The 19,405-nt window shown below is 30.4% G+C and overlaps 1 protein-coding gene across 1 annotated transcript; it reads left to right on the forward strand.

Moving 5' to 3' along the window:
• Positions 1–15,316, forward strand: LOC129909410 (nose resistant to fluoxetine protein 6-like). Its single transcript, XM_055986496.1, has 9 exons — positions 1–248; positions 13,396–13,469; positions 13,536–13,735; positions 13,803–13,918; positions 13,975–14,176; positions 14,240–14,421; positions 14,481–14,613; positions 14,680–15,012; positions 15,072–15,316. Exons 1-9 carry the CDS (start codon positions 1–3, stop codon positions 15,243–15,245), a joined length of 1,662 nt encoding a protein of 553 aa, XP_055842471.1. The 3' UTR covers positions 15,246–15,316.
• The last annotated feature ends 4,089 nt before the right edge of the window (positions 15,317–19,405 follow it).

A 19,405-nucleotide genomic window follows, 5' to 3' on the forward strand; every position in this document is an offset into this window, starting at 1 on the left:
ATGGTTCTGGATGAGGATTATTCAGCAGATACGGATGGTATAGAGATTTTCGGAAGAGCTGTCATACCAACGACTGTAAGCTTTCAACTTGGTGTTTGTATACCGGAAATATGCAGTCCAAAGTTTGTTACTAAAATTCTACAAAAAGCAACGGCTAATATTTTGTATGGTCGACTTGCTGGAGCAAATATTTCCAACTGTTCTGTAGCCAGAAAACCTGATTTTAGGGCTATTGATATCATTGCTATGTAAGTTTTTTATAACTAAATATTTATGGGTTACTTTTGATTTTGTTCCAAACAATTGGTCTTTTTCTGACAATCGATCAATATCAAGATATCGTTTTAAACGATATTTTAGTCCAGTAATTTTGGGTTTTATTTATCTGCAGAAAAATTCCTACCGGGCTGAAAGGTATGCACTTTTATTACTGCGTTTTAATGAAGATGTGAAAAATCGACATTGATATCGTGCCGGCTTAAAAAGTTATAAGTGTCAAAAGTCACGAAAAGTTTTTTGCAAATAGGTATCTCGCGACCTATTGATCGTTCGTAGTGAAATTATCTACAACATATGCCCATAACATTTTTCTGTAAAATGAACTCTTTCGGGAGTAGAGCGCAGAGAAGATGACTAGATTGCATTCACATACGAAAGAAAACATATTTTTGGTTTATTTTGCTTAATTTTTTAAGTCGAAGTAATTAACATTTTTTTGGTCTTATTAACTTATCTTATTACGTTAATACGGATTTATTAAAAAAAGTAAAAATGTTCACATTGGAATACAAAATAATGCAAAAGGGGAAACCACGTTTTTTGGAAATGTTGTACCTATGTTTCCCTTTTTTGTAAGTTCCTTCATTATTTGGGCCCATGATTATGAAAGTGGACTTAGTCACTTTTTGCATTGTTTGAAGAAAAACTTACATAATAATTTTGTTATAACGATTTAATTGTATTTCTTTTATAAAATCACTAGAGGAGCAATAAAGAAGTTTATTTACTGCAATTTCGCTTTCAAATAAACTTTACCTTTTAAATAATAATTATTTTTAGGCTAGATTTGATGCCATTTTTAGGAGTGACTTAGTCCACTTTCATAATTAGGGGCACATTTAGAACACACTTTTCAAACATGGTTCAATTTTAGTTTTGAGCTTGTTATCAACCTTAAATTACTATTAAGCTTTTTCAGCAGCTAAGGCCTCAGTTATAGCTATCAGTAAAATCCATAAGTAAAAATTGAAACATCAGGAATCTGAAATCTTTTACTGATGAGCGTTTATAGCAATCAGTAAATTTACGTCATTAAATTAAATGTTTATTTGACATTCGCGCCTCAAGAAATTTTTTTACTGTTGATTTCATTAGTAATTTTTTTAATGATGGCACCGGAACAGTAAAAAAATGAAACGCGATCAGTAAAACGAAATGGATTTTTTTTTGGCATTTGGCAGTCAGCTGTTCAGTAAAATGAAATTTCATCAGTAAAATTTATAAAATGAATTTGTGTATAAAATTTAACACAAAATGCATTGATTCTTTTTGAAAAAATTAGTGGAAATATGTTTTCAATTTATTTCATCAAAATTTTCCACAAAATATAAGATTAAAGTATTTAAAATAGCAAAACTAAATTTTTACTGATGGATTTTACTGATAGCTATAACTGAGCCCTAATTTTGTGCTGTTATAAAGTATTCTGCAACTTTTCTCTTAAGAAGCTCCAAACGACATTTTCTATGGAATTCATGTTTGGAAAATTAATAACTAACTAACTGAGCCTCATTTTAATCTCATCACATATGTATATTCATAGAAAAGCGGTAAATTTTCTAAAAACCGTAAAAATGCCTATTGTGATAGCTTTTCTAAATTGATCTCAAATGTAAGAACATTTTTTTTTAACAATGAAGTTTTTTAATGTATCCTTAAATTTTTTGTAAAGTGATCCGTTGTTGAGTTGAGGTCAAAGTCCAAAGTATGTATAATTTTTGGTTTGATGACTGATATTGCAGTCTAAAAAAATTTGAAAAATAAATAAATGGCCCTTTCCCACTTTCTTAAGAAGAAAATAAAAACAAAAAAAAAGTTAGAAAATTTTGGTTTTTGAACAGTTCGAATGATTAAGCTATTTTGTTTGAAATAAAATATTAAGAACTAAAATCTTAAAAGTAGAAGATTGTAGCTTTCCCAATAATTTTGTTTTGTCAAGATACGATAATTTTTACTGAGATACAGTCTATCGAAAACCACTAAAAAATTACGATTTTTTTTAGTTCCTTTATTTTTTTTGGGCTAGTGTATTAACAACACCAGTGGCGTAACTAGCCCTTTGGGGGCCCTGTATCCACATTTTCTTGGAGGCCCTCTTCATCTCCTAGACGTGGATACAGTCTTAAGCCTTAACAACATTGCACAGTGGGTACCATCCCATACAAAGTGCGGTCAAAAATATAATGACCATTTTTTTTTTTAATGAAACGCCTGTATTATCATTTTATATGATTTCTTATTGCAAAAAAATGCATCAAGTCAGTTTTTTTAAATTTTTTTCATTTTGAAGAAAAATAAAAAAGGTAAAAAAAAGAATTGTTAATGCCGGAAATGGAACCTGACTGTCAGTTGAGCACCTTACCCTTACACGGTGATCTTGAAGACGCGGCAGGTTTTACAATAATGGACCCCGAAAGTGATGATGCAGGATTGTTCGGACTGATTTCAGGATTCTAAATATGTAAACTTCAAAATCGTACCTGATCCCTTTTTGGAGTTATAAGCATTTTGACTTAGAATGGGGAAAAAATTGTTAAAAAACATCGAAAAAAGACATTTTGGTTTTGTATATGTTTTTCGAAAGCTATAATATTGTTCTTGAACTAAGTCTTTAATTTAAGTTGGTTGAGCAAATATGTTCTGAGAAATTTTAGAAAAAAAAATTTTTTTTTCAAGTTTATTTTTTTTTCCATTTTTTTAAATAAAAGGTACAATTTTTTTACATAATTCAATGGTCTTATAAATTTCTATTCGAAAACAAAAAACCACATGCTTATAAGTATTTTAGTTTTTGAGATTGGAGGAAAAATGTATCGCATCCCCAGAATTTTTTTTTTTCATCCTAGGCTATTGATTATGTCATTCAGAAAGTAACTAAGACGTTCACGGGTTTTTATTGCAGGAATCGTTCAATGGGTTATAAGAGAAGATAAAACCGCGGAGTGCTATTAAATGAGAGGGTGGAAATTGAAGATAAGGGTGGAAAAGCCCCTTTTTTGTTTTTTTTTTTCAATATATCTCGTAGGCCGAGCAAAATTTTGATATATTGCATTTAAAACTTTTGTACAGAATTAAATTCCCTATTAGAATAATGTTTTTTAAAAATTTCATACCAAAACAGCCGAAACAATGAAGTCTCATGATAAATGTCTCTCGATAAATGTCTCTCGATAAATGTCTCACGATAAATGTCTCACAATAAATGTCTCACGATAAATGTCTCATGATAAATGTCTTATGATAAATGTCTCATGATAAATGTCTCTCGATAAATGTTTCTCGATAAATGTCTCTCGATAAATGTCTCTCGATAAATGTCTCTCGATAAATGTCTCTCGATAAATGTCTAACGATAAATGTCTCACGAAAAATGTCTCACGATAAATGTCTCATGATAAATGTCTCATGATAAATGTCTCATGATAAATGTCTCGAGATAAATAACTCATGATAAATGTCTCATGATAGATATCTCATGATAAATGGCTCGAGATAAATGTCTCGAGATAAATGTCTCGAGATAAATGTCTCGAGATAAATGTCCCATGATAAATGTCTCATGATAAATGTCTCATGATAAATGTCTCGAGATAAATGTCTTTCGATAAATGTCTCGCGATAAATGTCTCTCGATAAATGTCTCTCGATAAATGTCTCACGATAAATGTCTCTCGATAAATGTGGATAGATAAATGTGGATAGATAAATGTGGATCGATAAATGTGGATAGATAAATGTCGATAGATAAATGTGGATAGATAAATGGGGATCGATAAATGTCTCTCGATAGATGTCTCACGATAAATGTCTCTCGATAAATGTGTCTCGATAAATGTCTCACGATAAATGTCTCTCGATAAATGTCGATAGATAAATGTGGATCGATAAATGTGGATAGATAAATGTCGATAGATAAATGTCGATAGATAAATGTGGATAGATAAATGTGGATAGATAAACGTCGATAGATAAATGTGGATAGATAAATGTCGATAGATAAATGTCGATAGATAAATGTGGATAGATAAATGTGGATAGATAAATGTGGATCGATAAATGTCTCTCGATAAATGTCTCACGATTAATGTCTCTCGATAAATGTCGATAAATAAATGTCGATAGATAAATGGGGATCGATAAATGTGGATCGATAAATGTCGATAGATAAATGTGGATAGATAAATGTCGATAGATAAATGTGGATAGATAAATGTGGATAGATAAATGTGGATCGATAAATGTCTCTCGATAAATGTCTCACGATAAATGTCTCTCGATAAATGTCGATAAATAAATGTCGATAGATAAATGTGGATAGATAAATGTCGATAGATAAATGTGGATAGATAAATGTCGATAGATAAATGTCGATAGATAAATGTGGATAGATAAATGTGGATAGATAAATGTGGATAGATAAACGTCGATAGATAAATGTGGATAGATAAATGTCGATAGATAAATGTCGATAGATAAATGTGGAGAGATAAATGTGGATAGATAAACGTCGATAGATAAATGTGGATAGATAAATGTGGATAGATAAATGTCGATAGATAAATGTGGATAGATAAATGTCGATAGATAAATGTGGATAGATAAATGTGGATAGATAAATGTGGATAGATAAATGTGGATAGATAAATGGGGATCGATAAATGTGGATCGATAAATGTCTCTCGATAAATGTGGATAGATAAATGTCGATAGATAAATGTGGATAGATAAATGTGTATAGATAAATGTGGATCGATAAATGTCTCTCTATAAATGTCTCACGATAAATGTCTCTCGATAAATGTCGATAAATAAATGTCGATAGATAAATGTGGATAGATAAATGTGGATAGATAAATGTGGATAGATAAACGTCGATAGATAAATGTGGATAGATAAATGTGGATCGATAAATGTCTCTCGATAAATGTCTCACGATAAATGTCTCTCGATAAATGTCGATAAATAAATGTCGAAAGATAAATGTGGATAGATAAATGTGGATAGATAAATGTGGATAGATAAACGTCGATAGATAAATGTGGATAGATAAATGTCGATAGATAAATGTCGATAGATAAATGTGGATAGATAAATGTGGATAGATAAATGTCGATAGATAAATGTGGATAGATAAATGGGGATCGATAAATGTCTCTCGATAAATGTAGATCGATAAATGTCGATAGATAAATGTGGATAGACAAATGTCGATAGATAAATGTCGATAGATAAATGTGGATAGATAAATGTGGATAGATAAATGTCGATAGATAAATGTCGATAGATAAATGTCTCTCGATAAATGTCTCACGATAAATGTCTCTCGATAAATGTCGATATATAAATGTCGATAGATAAATGTCTCTCGATAAATGTGGATCGATAAATGTCGATAGATAAATGTGGATAGATAAATGTCGATAGATAAATGTCGATAGATAAATCTGGTTAGATAAATGTGGATAGATAAATGTGGATCGATAAATGTGGATCGATAAATGTCTCACGATAAATGTCTCTCGATAAATGTCTATAAATAAATGTGGATAGATAAATGTGGATAGATAAATGTCGATAGATAAATGTGGATAGATAAATGTGGATAGATAAATGTGGATCGATAAATGTCTCTCGATAAATGTCTCACGATATATGTCTCTCGATAAATGTCTATAAATAAATGTCGATAGATAAATGTGGATAGATAAATGTCGATAGATAAATGTCGATAGATAAATGTGGATAGATAAATGTGGATAGATAAATGTGGATCGATAAATGTCTCTCGATAAATGTCTCACGATAAATGTCTCTCGAAAAATGTCGATAAATAAATGTCGATAGATAAATGTGGATAGATAAATGTGGATAGATAAATGTGGATAGATAAACGTCGATAGATAAATGTGGATAGATAAATGTGGATAGATAAATGTCGATAGATAAATGTCGATAGATAAATGTGGATAGATAAATGTGGATAGATAAATGTCGATAGATAAATGTGGATAGATAAATGGGGATCGATAAATGTGGATCGATAAATGTCTCTCGATAAATGTGGATCGATAAATGTCGATAGATAAATGTGGATAGATAAATGTCGATAGATAAATGTCGATAGATAAATGTGGATAGATAAATGTGGATAGATAAATGTGGATAGATAAACGTCGATAGATAAATGTGGATAGATAAATGTCGATAGATAAATGTCGATAGATAAATGTGGATAGATAAATGTGGATAGATAAATGTCGATAGATAAATGTGGATAGATAAATGTGGATCGATAAATGTCTCTCGATAAATGTGGATCGATAAATGTCGATAGATAAATGTGGATAGACAAATGTCGATAGATAAATGTCGATAGATAAATGTGGATAGATAAATGTGGATAGATAAATGTGGATAGATAAATGTGGATCGATAAATGTCGATAGATAAATGTGGATAGACAAATGTCTCTCGATTAATGTCGATAAATAAATGTCGATAGATACATAAGGATAGATAAATGTGGATCGATAAATGTCGATAGATAAATGTGGATAGATAAATGTGGATAGATAAATGTCGATAGATAAATGTCGATAGATAAATGTGGATAGATAAATGTGGATCGATAAATGTCTTTCGATAAATGTCGATAAATAAATGTCGATAGATAAATGTCTCTCGATAAATGTGGATCGATAAATGTCGATAGATAAATGTGGATAGATAAATGTCGATAGATAAATGTGGATAGATAAATGTCGATACATAAATGTCGATAGATAAATGTGGATAGATAAATGTCTCTCGATAAATGTCTCACGATAAATGTCTCTCGATAAATGTCGATAAATAAATGTCGATAGATAAATGTCTCTCGATAAATGTGGATCGATAAATGTCGATAGATAAATGTGGATAGATAAATGTCGATAGATAAATGTCGATAGATAAATCTGGATAGATAAATGTGGATAGATAAATGTGGATCGATAAATGTCTCTCGATAAATGTCTCACGATAAATGTCTCTCGATAAATGTCTATAAATAAATGTCGATAGATAAATGTGGATAGATAAATGTGGATCGATAAATGTCGATAGATAAATGTGGATAGATAAATGTGGATAGATAAATGTGGATATATAAATTTCGATAGATAAATGTGGATAGATAAATGTGGATCGATAAATGTGGATAGATAAATGTCGATAGATAAATGTGGATAGATAAATGTTTATAGATAAATGTCGATAGATAAATGTCGATAGATAAATGTGGATAGATAAATGGGGATCGATAAATGTCTCTCGATAGATGTCTCACGATAAATGTCTCTCGATAAATGTGTCTCGATAAATGTCTCACGATAAATGTCTCTCGATAAATGTCTCACGATAAATGTCTCTCGATAAATGTCAATAAATAAATGTCGATAGATAAATGTGGATAGATAAATGTGGATAGATAAATGTCGATAGATAAATGTCGATAGATAAATTTGGATAGATAAATGTGGATCGATAAATGTCGATAGATAAATGTCGATAGATAAATGTGGATAGATAAATGTGGATAGATAAATGTCGATAGATAAATGTGGATAGATAAATGTCGATAGATAAATGTGGATAGATAAATGTCGATAGATAAATGTCGATAGATAAATGTCGATAGATAAATGTGGATAGATAAATGTGGATAGATAAATGTCGATAGATAAATGTGGATAGATAAATGTGGATCGATAAATGTCGATAGATAAATGTCGATAGATAAATGTGGATAGATAAATGTGGACAGATAAATGTGGATCGATAAATGTCGATAGATAAATGTCGATAGATAAATGTGGATAGATAAATGGGGATCGATAAATGTCTCTCGATAAATGTCTCACGATAAATGTCTCTCGATAAATGTCTCTCGATAAATGTCTCTCGATAAATGTCTCTCGATAAATGGGGATCGATAAATGTCTCTCGATAAATGTCGATAGATAAATGAGGATCGATAAATGTCGATAGATAAATGTCGATGGATAAATATCGATAGATAAATGTGGATAGATAAATGTGGATAGATAAATGTCGATAGATAAATGTCTCTGGATAAATGTGGATAGATAAATGTGGATAGATAAATGTGGATAGATAAATGTCGATAGATAAATGTCGATAGATAAATGTGGATAGATAAATTTGGATAGATAAATGTCGATAGATAAATGTCGATAGATAAATGTGGATAGATAAATGTGGATATATAAATGTCGATAGATAAATGTGGATAGATAAATGTGGATAGATAAATGTCGATAGATAAATGTGGATAGATAAATGTGGATAGATAAATGTGGATCGATAAATGTCGATAGATAAATGTGGATAGATAAATGTCGATAGATAAATGTCGATAGATAAATGTCGATAGATAAATGTGGATAGATAAATGTGGATAGATAAATGTGGATCGATAAATGTCGATAGATAAATGTCGATAGATAAATGTGGATAGATAAATGTGGACAGATAAATGTGGATAGATAAATGTCGATAGATAAATGTGGATAGATAAATGTGGATCGATAAATGTCGATAGATAAATATCGATAAATAAATGTCGATAGAAAAATGTGGATAGATAAATGTGGATAGATAAATGTGGATAGATAAACGTCGATAGATAAATGTGGATCGATAAATGTCGATAGATAAATGTCGATAGATAAATGTGGATAGATAAATGTGGATCGATAAATGTCGATAGATAAATGTGGATAGATAAATGGGGATCGATAAATGTGGATCGATAAATGTCTCTCGATAAATGTGGATAGATAAATGTCGATAGATAAATGTGGATAGATAAATGTCGATAGATAAATGTCGATAGATAAATGTCGATAGATAAATGTGGATAGATAAATGTGGATCGATAAATGTCGATAGATAAATGTGGATAGATTAATGGGGATCGATAAATGTCTCTCGATAAATGTGGATAGATAAACGTCGATAGATAAATGTGGATAGATAAATGTCGATAGATAAATGTGGATAGATAAATGGGGATCGATAAATGTGGATCGATAAATGTCTCTCGATAAATGTGGATAGATAAATGTCGATAGATAAATGTGGATAGATAAATGTGGATAGATAAATGTGGATCGATAAATGTCTCTCGATAAATGTCTCACGATAAATGTCTCTCGATAAATGTCGATAAATAAATGTCGATAGATAAATGTGGATAGATAAATGTGGATAGATAAACGTCGATAGATAAATGTGGATAGATAAATGTCGATAGATAAATGTCGATAGATAAATGTGGATAGATAAATGTGGATAGATAAATGTCGATAGATAAATGTGGATAGATAAATGGGGATCGATAAATGTGGATCGATAAATGTCTCTCGATAAATGTGGATAGATAAATGTCGATAGATAAATGTGGATAGATAAATGTGGATAGATAAATGTGGATCGATAAATGTCTCTCGATAAATGTCTCACGATAAATGTCTCTCGATAAATGTCGATAAATAAATGTCGATAGATAAATGTGGATAGATAAATGTGGATAGATAAATGTGGATAGATAAACGTCGATAGATAAATGTGGATAGATAAATGTCGATAGATAAATGTCGATAGATAAATGTGGATAGATAAATGTCGATAGATAAATGTGGATAGATAAATGGGGATCGATAAATGTCTCTCGATAAATGTGGATCGATAAATGTCGATAAGACAAATGTCGATAGATAAATGTCGATAGATAAATGTGGATAGATAAATGTGGATAGATAAATGTGGATAGATAAATGTGGATCGATAAATGTCGATAGATAAATGTGGATAGACAAATGTCTCTCGATTAATGTCGATAAATAAATGTCGATAGATAAATGTGGATAGATAAATGTGGATCGATAAATGTCGATAGATAAATGTGGATAGATAAATGTGGATAGATAAATGTCGATAGATAAATGTCGATAGATAAATGTGGATAGATAAATGTGGATCGATAAATGTCTTTCGATAAATGTCGATAAATAAATGTCGATAGATAAATGTCTCTCGATAAATGTCGATAGATAAATGTGGATAGATAAATGTCGATAGATAAATGTGGATAGATAAATGTCGATACATAAATGTCGATAGATAAATGTGGATAGATAAATGTCGATAGATAAATGTCGATAGATAAATCTGGATAGATAAATGTGGATAGATAAATGTGGATCGATAAATGTCTCTCGATAAATGTCTCACGATAAATGTCTCTCGATAAATGTCTATAAATAAATGTCGATAGATAAATGTGGATAGATAAATGTGGATCGATAAATGTCGATAGATAAATGTGGATAGATAAATGTGGATAGATAAATGTGGATATATAAATTTCGATAGATAAATGTGGATAGATAAATGTGGATCGATAAATGTGGATAGATAAATGTCGATAGATAAATGTGGATAGATAAATGTTTATAGATAAATGTCGATAGATAAATGTCGATAGATAAATGTGGATAGATAAATGGGGATCGATAAATGTCTCTCGATAGATGTCTCACGATAAATGTCTCTCGATAAATGTGTCTCGATAAATGTCTCACGATAAATGTCAATAAATAAATGTCGATAGATAAATGTGGATAGATAAATGTGGATAGATAAATGTCGATAGATAAATGTGGATAGATAAATGTCGATAGATAAATGTGGATAGATAAATGTCGATAGATAAATGTGGATAGATAAATGTCGATAGATAAATGTGGATAGATAAATGTGGATCGATAAATGTCGATAGATAAATGTCGATAGATAAATGTGGATAGATAAATGTGGACAGATAAATGTGGATCGATAAATGTCGATAGATAAATGTCGATAGATAAATGTGGATAGATAAATGTGGATAGATAAATGTGGATCGATAAATGTCGATAGATAAATGTGGATAGACAAATGTCTCTCGATTAATGTCGATAAATAAATGTCGATAGATAAATGTGGATAGATAAATGTGGATCGATAAATGTCGATAGATAAATGTGGATAGATAAATGTGGATAGATAAATGTCGATAGATAAATGTCGATAGATAAATGTGGATAGATAAATGTGGATCGATAAATGTCTTTCGATAAATGTCGATAAATAAATGTCGATAGATAAATGTCTCTCGATAAATGTGGATCGATAAATGTCGATAGATAAATGTGGATAGATAAATGTCGATAGATAAATGTGGATAGATAAATGTCGATACATAAATGTCGATAGATAAATGTGGATAGATAAATGTCGATAGATAAATGTCGATAGATAAATCTGGATAGATAAATGTGGATAGATAAATGTGGATCGATAAATGTCTCTCGATAAATGTCTCACGATAAATGTCTCTCGATAAATGTCTATAAATAAATGTCGATAGATAAATGTGGATAGATAAATGTGGATCGATAAATGTCGATAGATAAATGTGGATAGATAAATGTGGATAGATAAATGTGGATATATAAATTTCGATAGATAAATGTGGATAGATAAATGTGGATCGATAAATGTGGATAGATAAATGTCGATAGATAAATGTGGATAGATAAATGTTTATAGATAAATGTCGATAGATAAATGTCGATAGATAAATGTGGATAGATAAATGGGGATCGATAAATGTCTCTCGATAGATGTCTCACGATAAATGTCTCTCGATAAATGTGTCTCGATAAATGTCTCACGATAAATGTCAATAAATAAATGTCGATAGATAAATGTGGATAGATAAATGTGGATAGATAAATGTCTCTCGATAAATGTGGATAGATAAATGTCGATAGATAAATGTGGATAGATAAATGTCGATAGATAAATGTGGATAGATAAATGTGGATCGATAAATGTCGATAGATAAATGTCGATAGATAAATGTGGATAGATAAATGTGGACAGATAAATGTGGATCGATAAATGTCGATAGATAAATGTCGATAGATAAATGTGGATAGATAAATGGGGATCGATAAATGTCTCTCGATAAATGTCTCACGATAAATGTCTCTCGATAAATGTCTCTCGATAAATGTCTCTCGATAAATGTCTCTCGATAAATGGGGATCGATAAATGTCTCTCGATAAATGTCGATAGATAAATGAGGATCGATAAATGTCGATAGATAAATGTCGATAGATAAATATCGATAGATAAATGTGGATAGATAAATGTCGATAGATAAATGTCTCTGGATAAATGTGGATAGATAAATGTGGATAGATAAATGTGGATAGATAAATGTGGATAGATAAATGTCGATAGATAAATGTCGATAGATAAATGTGGATAGATAAATTTGGATAGATAAATGTGGATAGATAAATGTCGATAGATAAATGTGGATAGATAAATGTGGATAGATAAATGTCGATAGATAAATGTGGATAGATAAATGTGGATAGATAAATGTGGATCGATAAATGTCGATAGATAAATGTGGATAGATAAATGTCGATAGATAAATGTGGATAGATAAATGTCGATAGATAAATGTGGATAGATAAATGTGGATAGATAAATGTCGATAGATAAATGTGGATAGATAAATGTGGATCGATAAATGTCGATAGATAAATGTCGATAGATAAATGTGGATAGATAAATGTGGACAGATAAATGTGGATCGATAAATGTCGATAGATAAATGTCGATAGATAAATGTGGATAGATAAATGTCAGGAGGCCTTTTTGGGGGATACGCCATATCAAATTTTGGTGTAAAACTGTGGTTCTATATTCTCCTCCATTAAAGGAACCTAACTGCATCAAAAAATTTTGTACTTAAATTAACTTTGATAAAATTTCTAGATTGATCGGGCTAGATGTATACAGCTGATTTTTTAACCGCAACTTTTAACAAAAAAAACCTGTAGAGTCCTTTATGGAACCAGTTTATAACATGGAAAAACTTTGTCAAGTTATATTATAGTATAGGTAGCATACACTAATTTGAAGAAAAGCTTAATGCACTGTCAAATTCTGGTCTTCACATATTCAACCACGATTCGTTTCTTTTTAAACAGAATATTCTTTTCCTTTATTGGGGTACTAATGATCTTGAGTACACTTTACGATTTGGCGACTGCACATATTCAAAGTAAGATCAGATTCAGTTTTTGTGGAAATATTTTTTAAAAGACCCATTTAACTTTTTCTCATTTAGAAAAACCTGTACAACTATTTCTTGCATTTTCGGTCATAACAAATGGAAGAAAACTATTCATGATTAATACGGAGAAATCATCAAACTCGATCACATGTTTGACCGGAATTCGAGTGTTTCCAATGTTTTGGGTCATACATTGTCATAATTACGGCAGATACGGATATCTAAACATGATTAATAGTTTAGATTTGCTTACGGTAAGTCAATATAGCCAAAATATCCATCTCTCCAGTCAACTACAAAAAAATATACTTTTAATTTCAGTGGTCTAATAATTTTGCATCGTTGGGAATTTTAATGGCAACCGTTTCAGTTGATTCTTTCTTTTTCCTTAGCGGATTACTTGTAGCTTGGGTGGTTTTAAAAGAATTGGATAGAACGTAAGAATTCAGAGTAAATTAATTTTTAATTTTTTAAACAATATCTATGCTTTAAGGAAAGGAAAACTAAATATTGGCTTGATGTATCTTCATCGTTACATTCGTCTTACACCAGCTCTAGCAGCCGTGGTGCTTTTTTATGTCACAATAAATAAGTACATTGGAAGTGGACCTTTAAGGACACCATCTAAAGATTGTGATGAAAGCTGGTGGCTTACTTTACTCTACGTACAAAACTACGTCAAGTCTTCTTTTTCGGTAAGTTAAAAAAAAAAAAACTTGAAAACCAAAACTTTATTTTTTATTTGTTTATCAAAAAAGTGTGTTGCTCAAGCATGGTATTTGGCCTGCGATACTCAACTTTATATTATTTCCCCACTGATTCTTATACCTTTATGGAAATGGGGTAAAAAGTTTATACCAGCGATAGTACTTCTGGCCATCTTGTCAATTGGTTGCGTTATAGCAACGTTCTTTGTCGAAGGATACACCAATGTCGGAGGGTAAGAATTGGAAATGGGACTTTTTGTTTAAGTTTAAAAATATTTTTTTGATTTTTCAGTCTTGGTAATCCGTTAGGTTCAATGCCACGTACCTATGGAAAAGCTCATACTAGGTGTCCGCCATGGCTTATTGGTATAATCTTTGGGTATATATTCCACATCAATCGAAATAAGACTATTCGAATGCCAAGGGTATGCTATATTTTTATTTTACATTTTTTAAATAAATTACTTACTTAAATATCCTTTATATTATAGATTCTTCAACTAATTGGATGGATCATTTCTCTGGGAACTATGTTTTTTATCGTTTTCGGTCTTCACTTTTTCTTAGACTTTCCATTTAATTCGAGCGTTGGTTATGCAGCAGCAAACGAATCGCTAAAACGTGTCTTTTGGACTTTAGCCTTAGCATGGATTGTTTTTACTTGTCACTTCGGCTATGGTGGTTTGGTGAATTCTATACTTTCACATCCTTTCTGGCAGCCAATAGGTCGATTGACATACTGCATGTATTTGGTTCATTTGCTGGTGCAGGAAATCAATTATGGAATAATACGAACAGATGTTTATTTCTCCGACTATACAATGGTATTGATATTTCTTTTTCCAATTTTAAAAATCATTATTTTATTTGAATATATTTTCAGTTTCTTGAATTTTGGAAAACTATCGGATTAACTCTTTTGTCGTCAATCGTTTTATCACTTTCTTTTGAAGCTCCCATATTGGTGATTGAGAAGGCAATATTCGGTAAAAGAAAACCAAAGTCTGACAGTACCGATTGTATAATGCCATCAACATCTCAAAGTAAAATTGTATGATAGCTAAATTGAGCATTTTTGTATGTTATCATTAAAAATACAAAAAATTAAAAATCAAGAATAAATTAATATAAAGCTTTTAAGAAATTTGCATTAGAGAATGTGTTACATTTTTGATGATTTTTAAAAAGGCCTGGAGAAATTGAAATCATTCACTCAAAGCTTAACTTAAGATGTAGATGTTTTTCATTATTTATCATCATTGGGTTTAACTTGATCCAAAATTAACAACTCTAACCATTTTATTGCTGTTCACTGCGACGTATACGTACTTTTTTTTTTTTTATATTTTCTTTTGGGATTTTCAGGAATTAAAAAACCGCTGTCTTGTATTGCATATATTATTTTGACCTTAACTGGGCTATCGGTTATTCATCATTGTTTGAAGTAGATTTAGGTGAAATTGTGGTTTTTTGAAGTTATTGTCGAAGACCGATTATGAGGTGGTTTAGTCATTTTAGATTGATCTAAATTAATTCAAATTGATTGTTTGACCAATTAAGTTATTGGTTAATTGAGATAAGGCTTTAAATGAGTGTTCTCGTGGCCACATAGTTGCTATTTAAATCTTGGGTAGGAGGTTGAGTTATATAGATATCTTGTGCGGTAGCTCTAAGCTTCATAATCATAGTCACCGTGATGCTATGACTTTTATTCTCTCAGAAATTTGCTATAGGATTTTTCGAAACACTTGCAAGGTTTTTTCATTCATTATAACATTATAAGTAGGTATAAAAATTATTTTGAATTCAACTTAGGGCCAATTTGTTCACAGTCGATTATCTCTTAATCAAGGATTATTCCATAGAAAAATCCTTGGTTAAAAGAAAATCGAGTGTGAACAAACTGGGACTTAGTTCAAAATGAAAAGCTATAATTCTGTTTAAAGTTATTTTAATTTTTCTGATCACTGCGGCCGGCGGCGCACAGTGGCCCATTTAGGCAAAAGTGCTTGCAATATTCATTTTTCGGGTGGGTCTACAATGAAAAACTTTTTAGATCAGTGCATTCACAAATGTTTGGAGCTCGAGTATTCGAAAAAAATTTTCAATTTGGGTTATTGGTGTGCCTTAATAGAGCAGGCCAAAGTTAATAATTTTTTATTATGAAAAAAAAAAAAATGTGTTTTTTTATTTTTTTTTTCTTAACTTTGAGTGTTCAAACTAGGAAGAGGACTTCTAAAACGTTTTGATTTTTATTTTTTTTCATATGCTGTGTCATTATTTAAATTAACAATTGAAAAAAAAAAAAAATAAAAAAATTTATTTTTAGTTGTTTAATTTAATGTTTTTTGAAACACCGTTTTTTGCACACTTTTTCGACTTCAAATTGCATAGAAAAAAAAGATTCCTACGTAATCAAACCAAGCTCAGCTGATTCAAAATCCTTATATATTTCTTAATAAAAATCCAAAAGCTCAGCTGCGTCATTTTGCATCCAACTGAGCTAGAGCGATTTGATTTGATAAAGTCAGTCCTTTTTTCGACTTTTTTTTCTCATGTGTAAAAATAAAATTTTGGAAAATTAGAGTTCTTTGTTTTGTATGTGATGGATTCCAATAACATGACTTTTATTTAAAAGGAAAAACATATTTTATGTATATTTACTAACTAATTTGTTTGAAAGGGTTTTATAGCTTATTTCTTTTAAACCTCTAATAAAACTTTTAATTAATAACATTAAATTCCATTCAGGTACTTTAATTTGAATTAACGAATTTTCTAATTCGTTACTCCGGTAATTTCTACAGACAGGTAGTCATAAAATTATAAGTCATAAAATTATAAGGAGAAGTTATTATGAGGCTGAAAATAATACTGAATGTTTTGAATTGCAGGGAAGTAGTGAATGCAGTAAAATTTGGAGAGTATACTAAGAGAACAGCAGTGCTTCTAAAACAAAAATATCCTGAAAAACTACTCACACCTACTCTTCACAAAATATTGGTGCATAGTCAAAATATCATCGAATATTAATCATTACTACTTGGAGAACTGTCAGAAGAAGCCCAAGAGTGCAAAAATAAAGACTACAAGAAGTACAGATATCAAAACACGTGCAAAGTTTCAAGGATTCGGCAGAATGAAGACCTATTTAACATGCTTGCAACCTCATCGGATCCACTTATTTCTTCCTTAAGGCATGTAAGAACCCAAAAAGATCTGAAAGAACAATACTCTCCAGAAATGATGAGTTTATTACAAATTTCCCCGGACTTAGATGATAGTTTTCAAGAAATCTAGTGTTGTTTATATGTATGTTAATTTGTTACTTTTACCCTTTTCCACTATTTGACTTGTAATATATCACTGAAATACACTATAAATGTACTCTTGTATAAAGAAAAATAAAAAATTGCATAGAAATTAAAAAAAAAAAAATACTTTTTTCCCCACTGTTTCACTCGAATTGGTTCTTTTCCTTTTTCCCCACTGAGTCACTTTACTCAGATTACTTCAGAAATTGATTTTGACGATTGTATATCAATATACCATAGTGTTTATCACCTTATCTAAAACTTCTTACTTTAACACCAAATTCTGAAACACCTTGTAAAGTTTTTTTTTTGAAACTCACAATTTTCATAGCCTTGGAAATTTCCTTCAATTAAAAAAATTGTGGCGATATCTTTATTTGCTTAGAAGATATTAATTTTGCAAGCAAAAAAGTCAAAACGGGCCACTGTGCGGCGGCGTTTACGTACTTTTTTAATCTGCCTATTTTGGTATTTTTAGGTTTTCAGGAATAAAAAAAAAAGTTTTTCGGTATTGCATAGTTATTTACACTCCGCATTTAAGCTTTTGTTTGAGAAAACATGTAGTATACGATACCTGCTATACGAATATAAATTTAATAAAAATAAAACACATCAATATCTACACGGAGAAAAAATAAAGCCAGGGATAACTTTACTTCTGGTAAATTAAATCATATGTAGTATAGTTAAGTGTATAAAAAAAATCTGTTAAATATACCAGAAGTAAAGCTTTCCGTGCATTATTTTCTCTCTGTGTTATGTTCTTTATTAGTTAAAATTTCACTTACCTTGCCGTTTAAAATTCAATCACAAATTTCACTAAGGACAAAATTCAGAAAAGTACCTTCTTTATTAAACTCTTTTCAAATAATCCATCACCAAACACAATTATCTTTGAATCAATTCATTCTATTTTCGGCGTTTCTTCCACATGCCGAATACTTAACAAACATGACCCAGATAGAAACTGCACTTTTTGAAAAAAAGGCACTCATGCGAAAGTAATACAGACATTTATGTGAATTTCCTTTCGCTGCGATTTTTTTTTTTTGTTGTATCTCCCAGTTAAAATAATGGGATAGTATTGGTATATCAGAAAAATACATGACGTTGCGATATGTATTTACATTTTGGTAAAAAAAGCATTCATTTCTCAAAAAAAAAAATATTTGTAAAGGTAAAAAAAATTACTTAAAGTTAAGGTTTTAAATAACTTTAAAATAAATCACAAGCTCGATTTTAGGTTTAAAAATTTTTTTTTTTAATATAATATTTAAAAAAATTATTTTTTTCTTTATTTTGTTTTCTTTAGTAAATAATGCTGCAAAATTAATTGTAGATTTTTTTCATTAAGTTGAACCTTTTACAAATTAAATGAACCCTTTTGCAAATTAATGGAGAAGAGTTTCGTCCTCATCGATGTGTTGGAAGTTTGTAAACATGACTACTTCTGTATGAGATAATAGAAATATGTAAAAGCTAAATTTTAAGTAATTTTTATCATTTCAGTTGGTACCTACTTTCTTAACCTTCAAAAACAGAAATTTTTCCTAGAGAAACAAAATTCCCCCTGGAGAGATTCACGATTAAGCCCAATATATCTTTTTGCTAAATGATATGCAATGCATTCAGCATTCAATCCACTCATTTTGCCGACAGACTTTAAAAGCAAATATTTTTCCAGATCTAGATAAATAAATAAATACACCGCCCTATTGTGAGTTTCCCGTGAACAAGATTCCACCAAGATTCAGGGTGAAAAGTTGTTCACGTTCAGACATCTTTGTATTTTCAACTTTTTTTTCAGCCAATTATTCGACAGCTTTTCTCTCACTAAAATTTTGGTGTCGAACAAGAAACTAGTTGAAACTCATGATTGCTTTCTAAATTCCGGGCGAACAAA

Source organism: Episyrphus balteatus, chromosome 2 (assembly GCF_945859705.1).
Source record: "Episyrphus balteatus chromosome 2, idEpiBalt1.1, whole genome shotgun sequence".
NCBI classification, from domain to species: Eukaryota; Metazoa; Arthropoda; class Insecta; order Diptera; family Syrphidae; genus Episyrphus; species Episyrphus balteatus.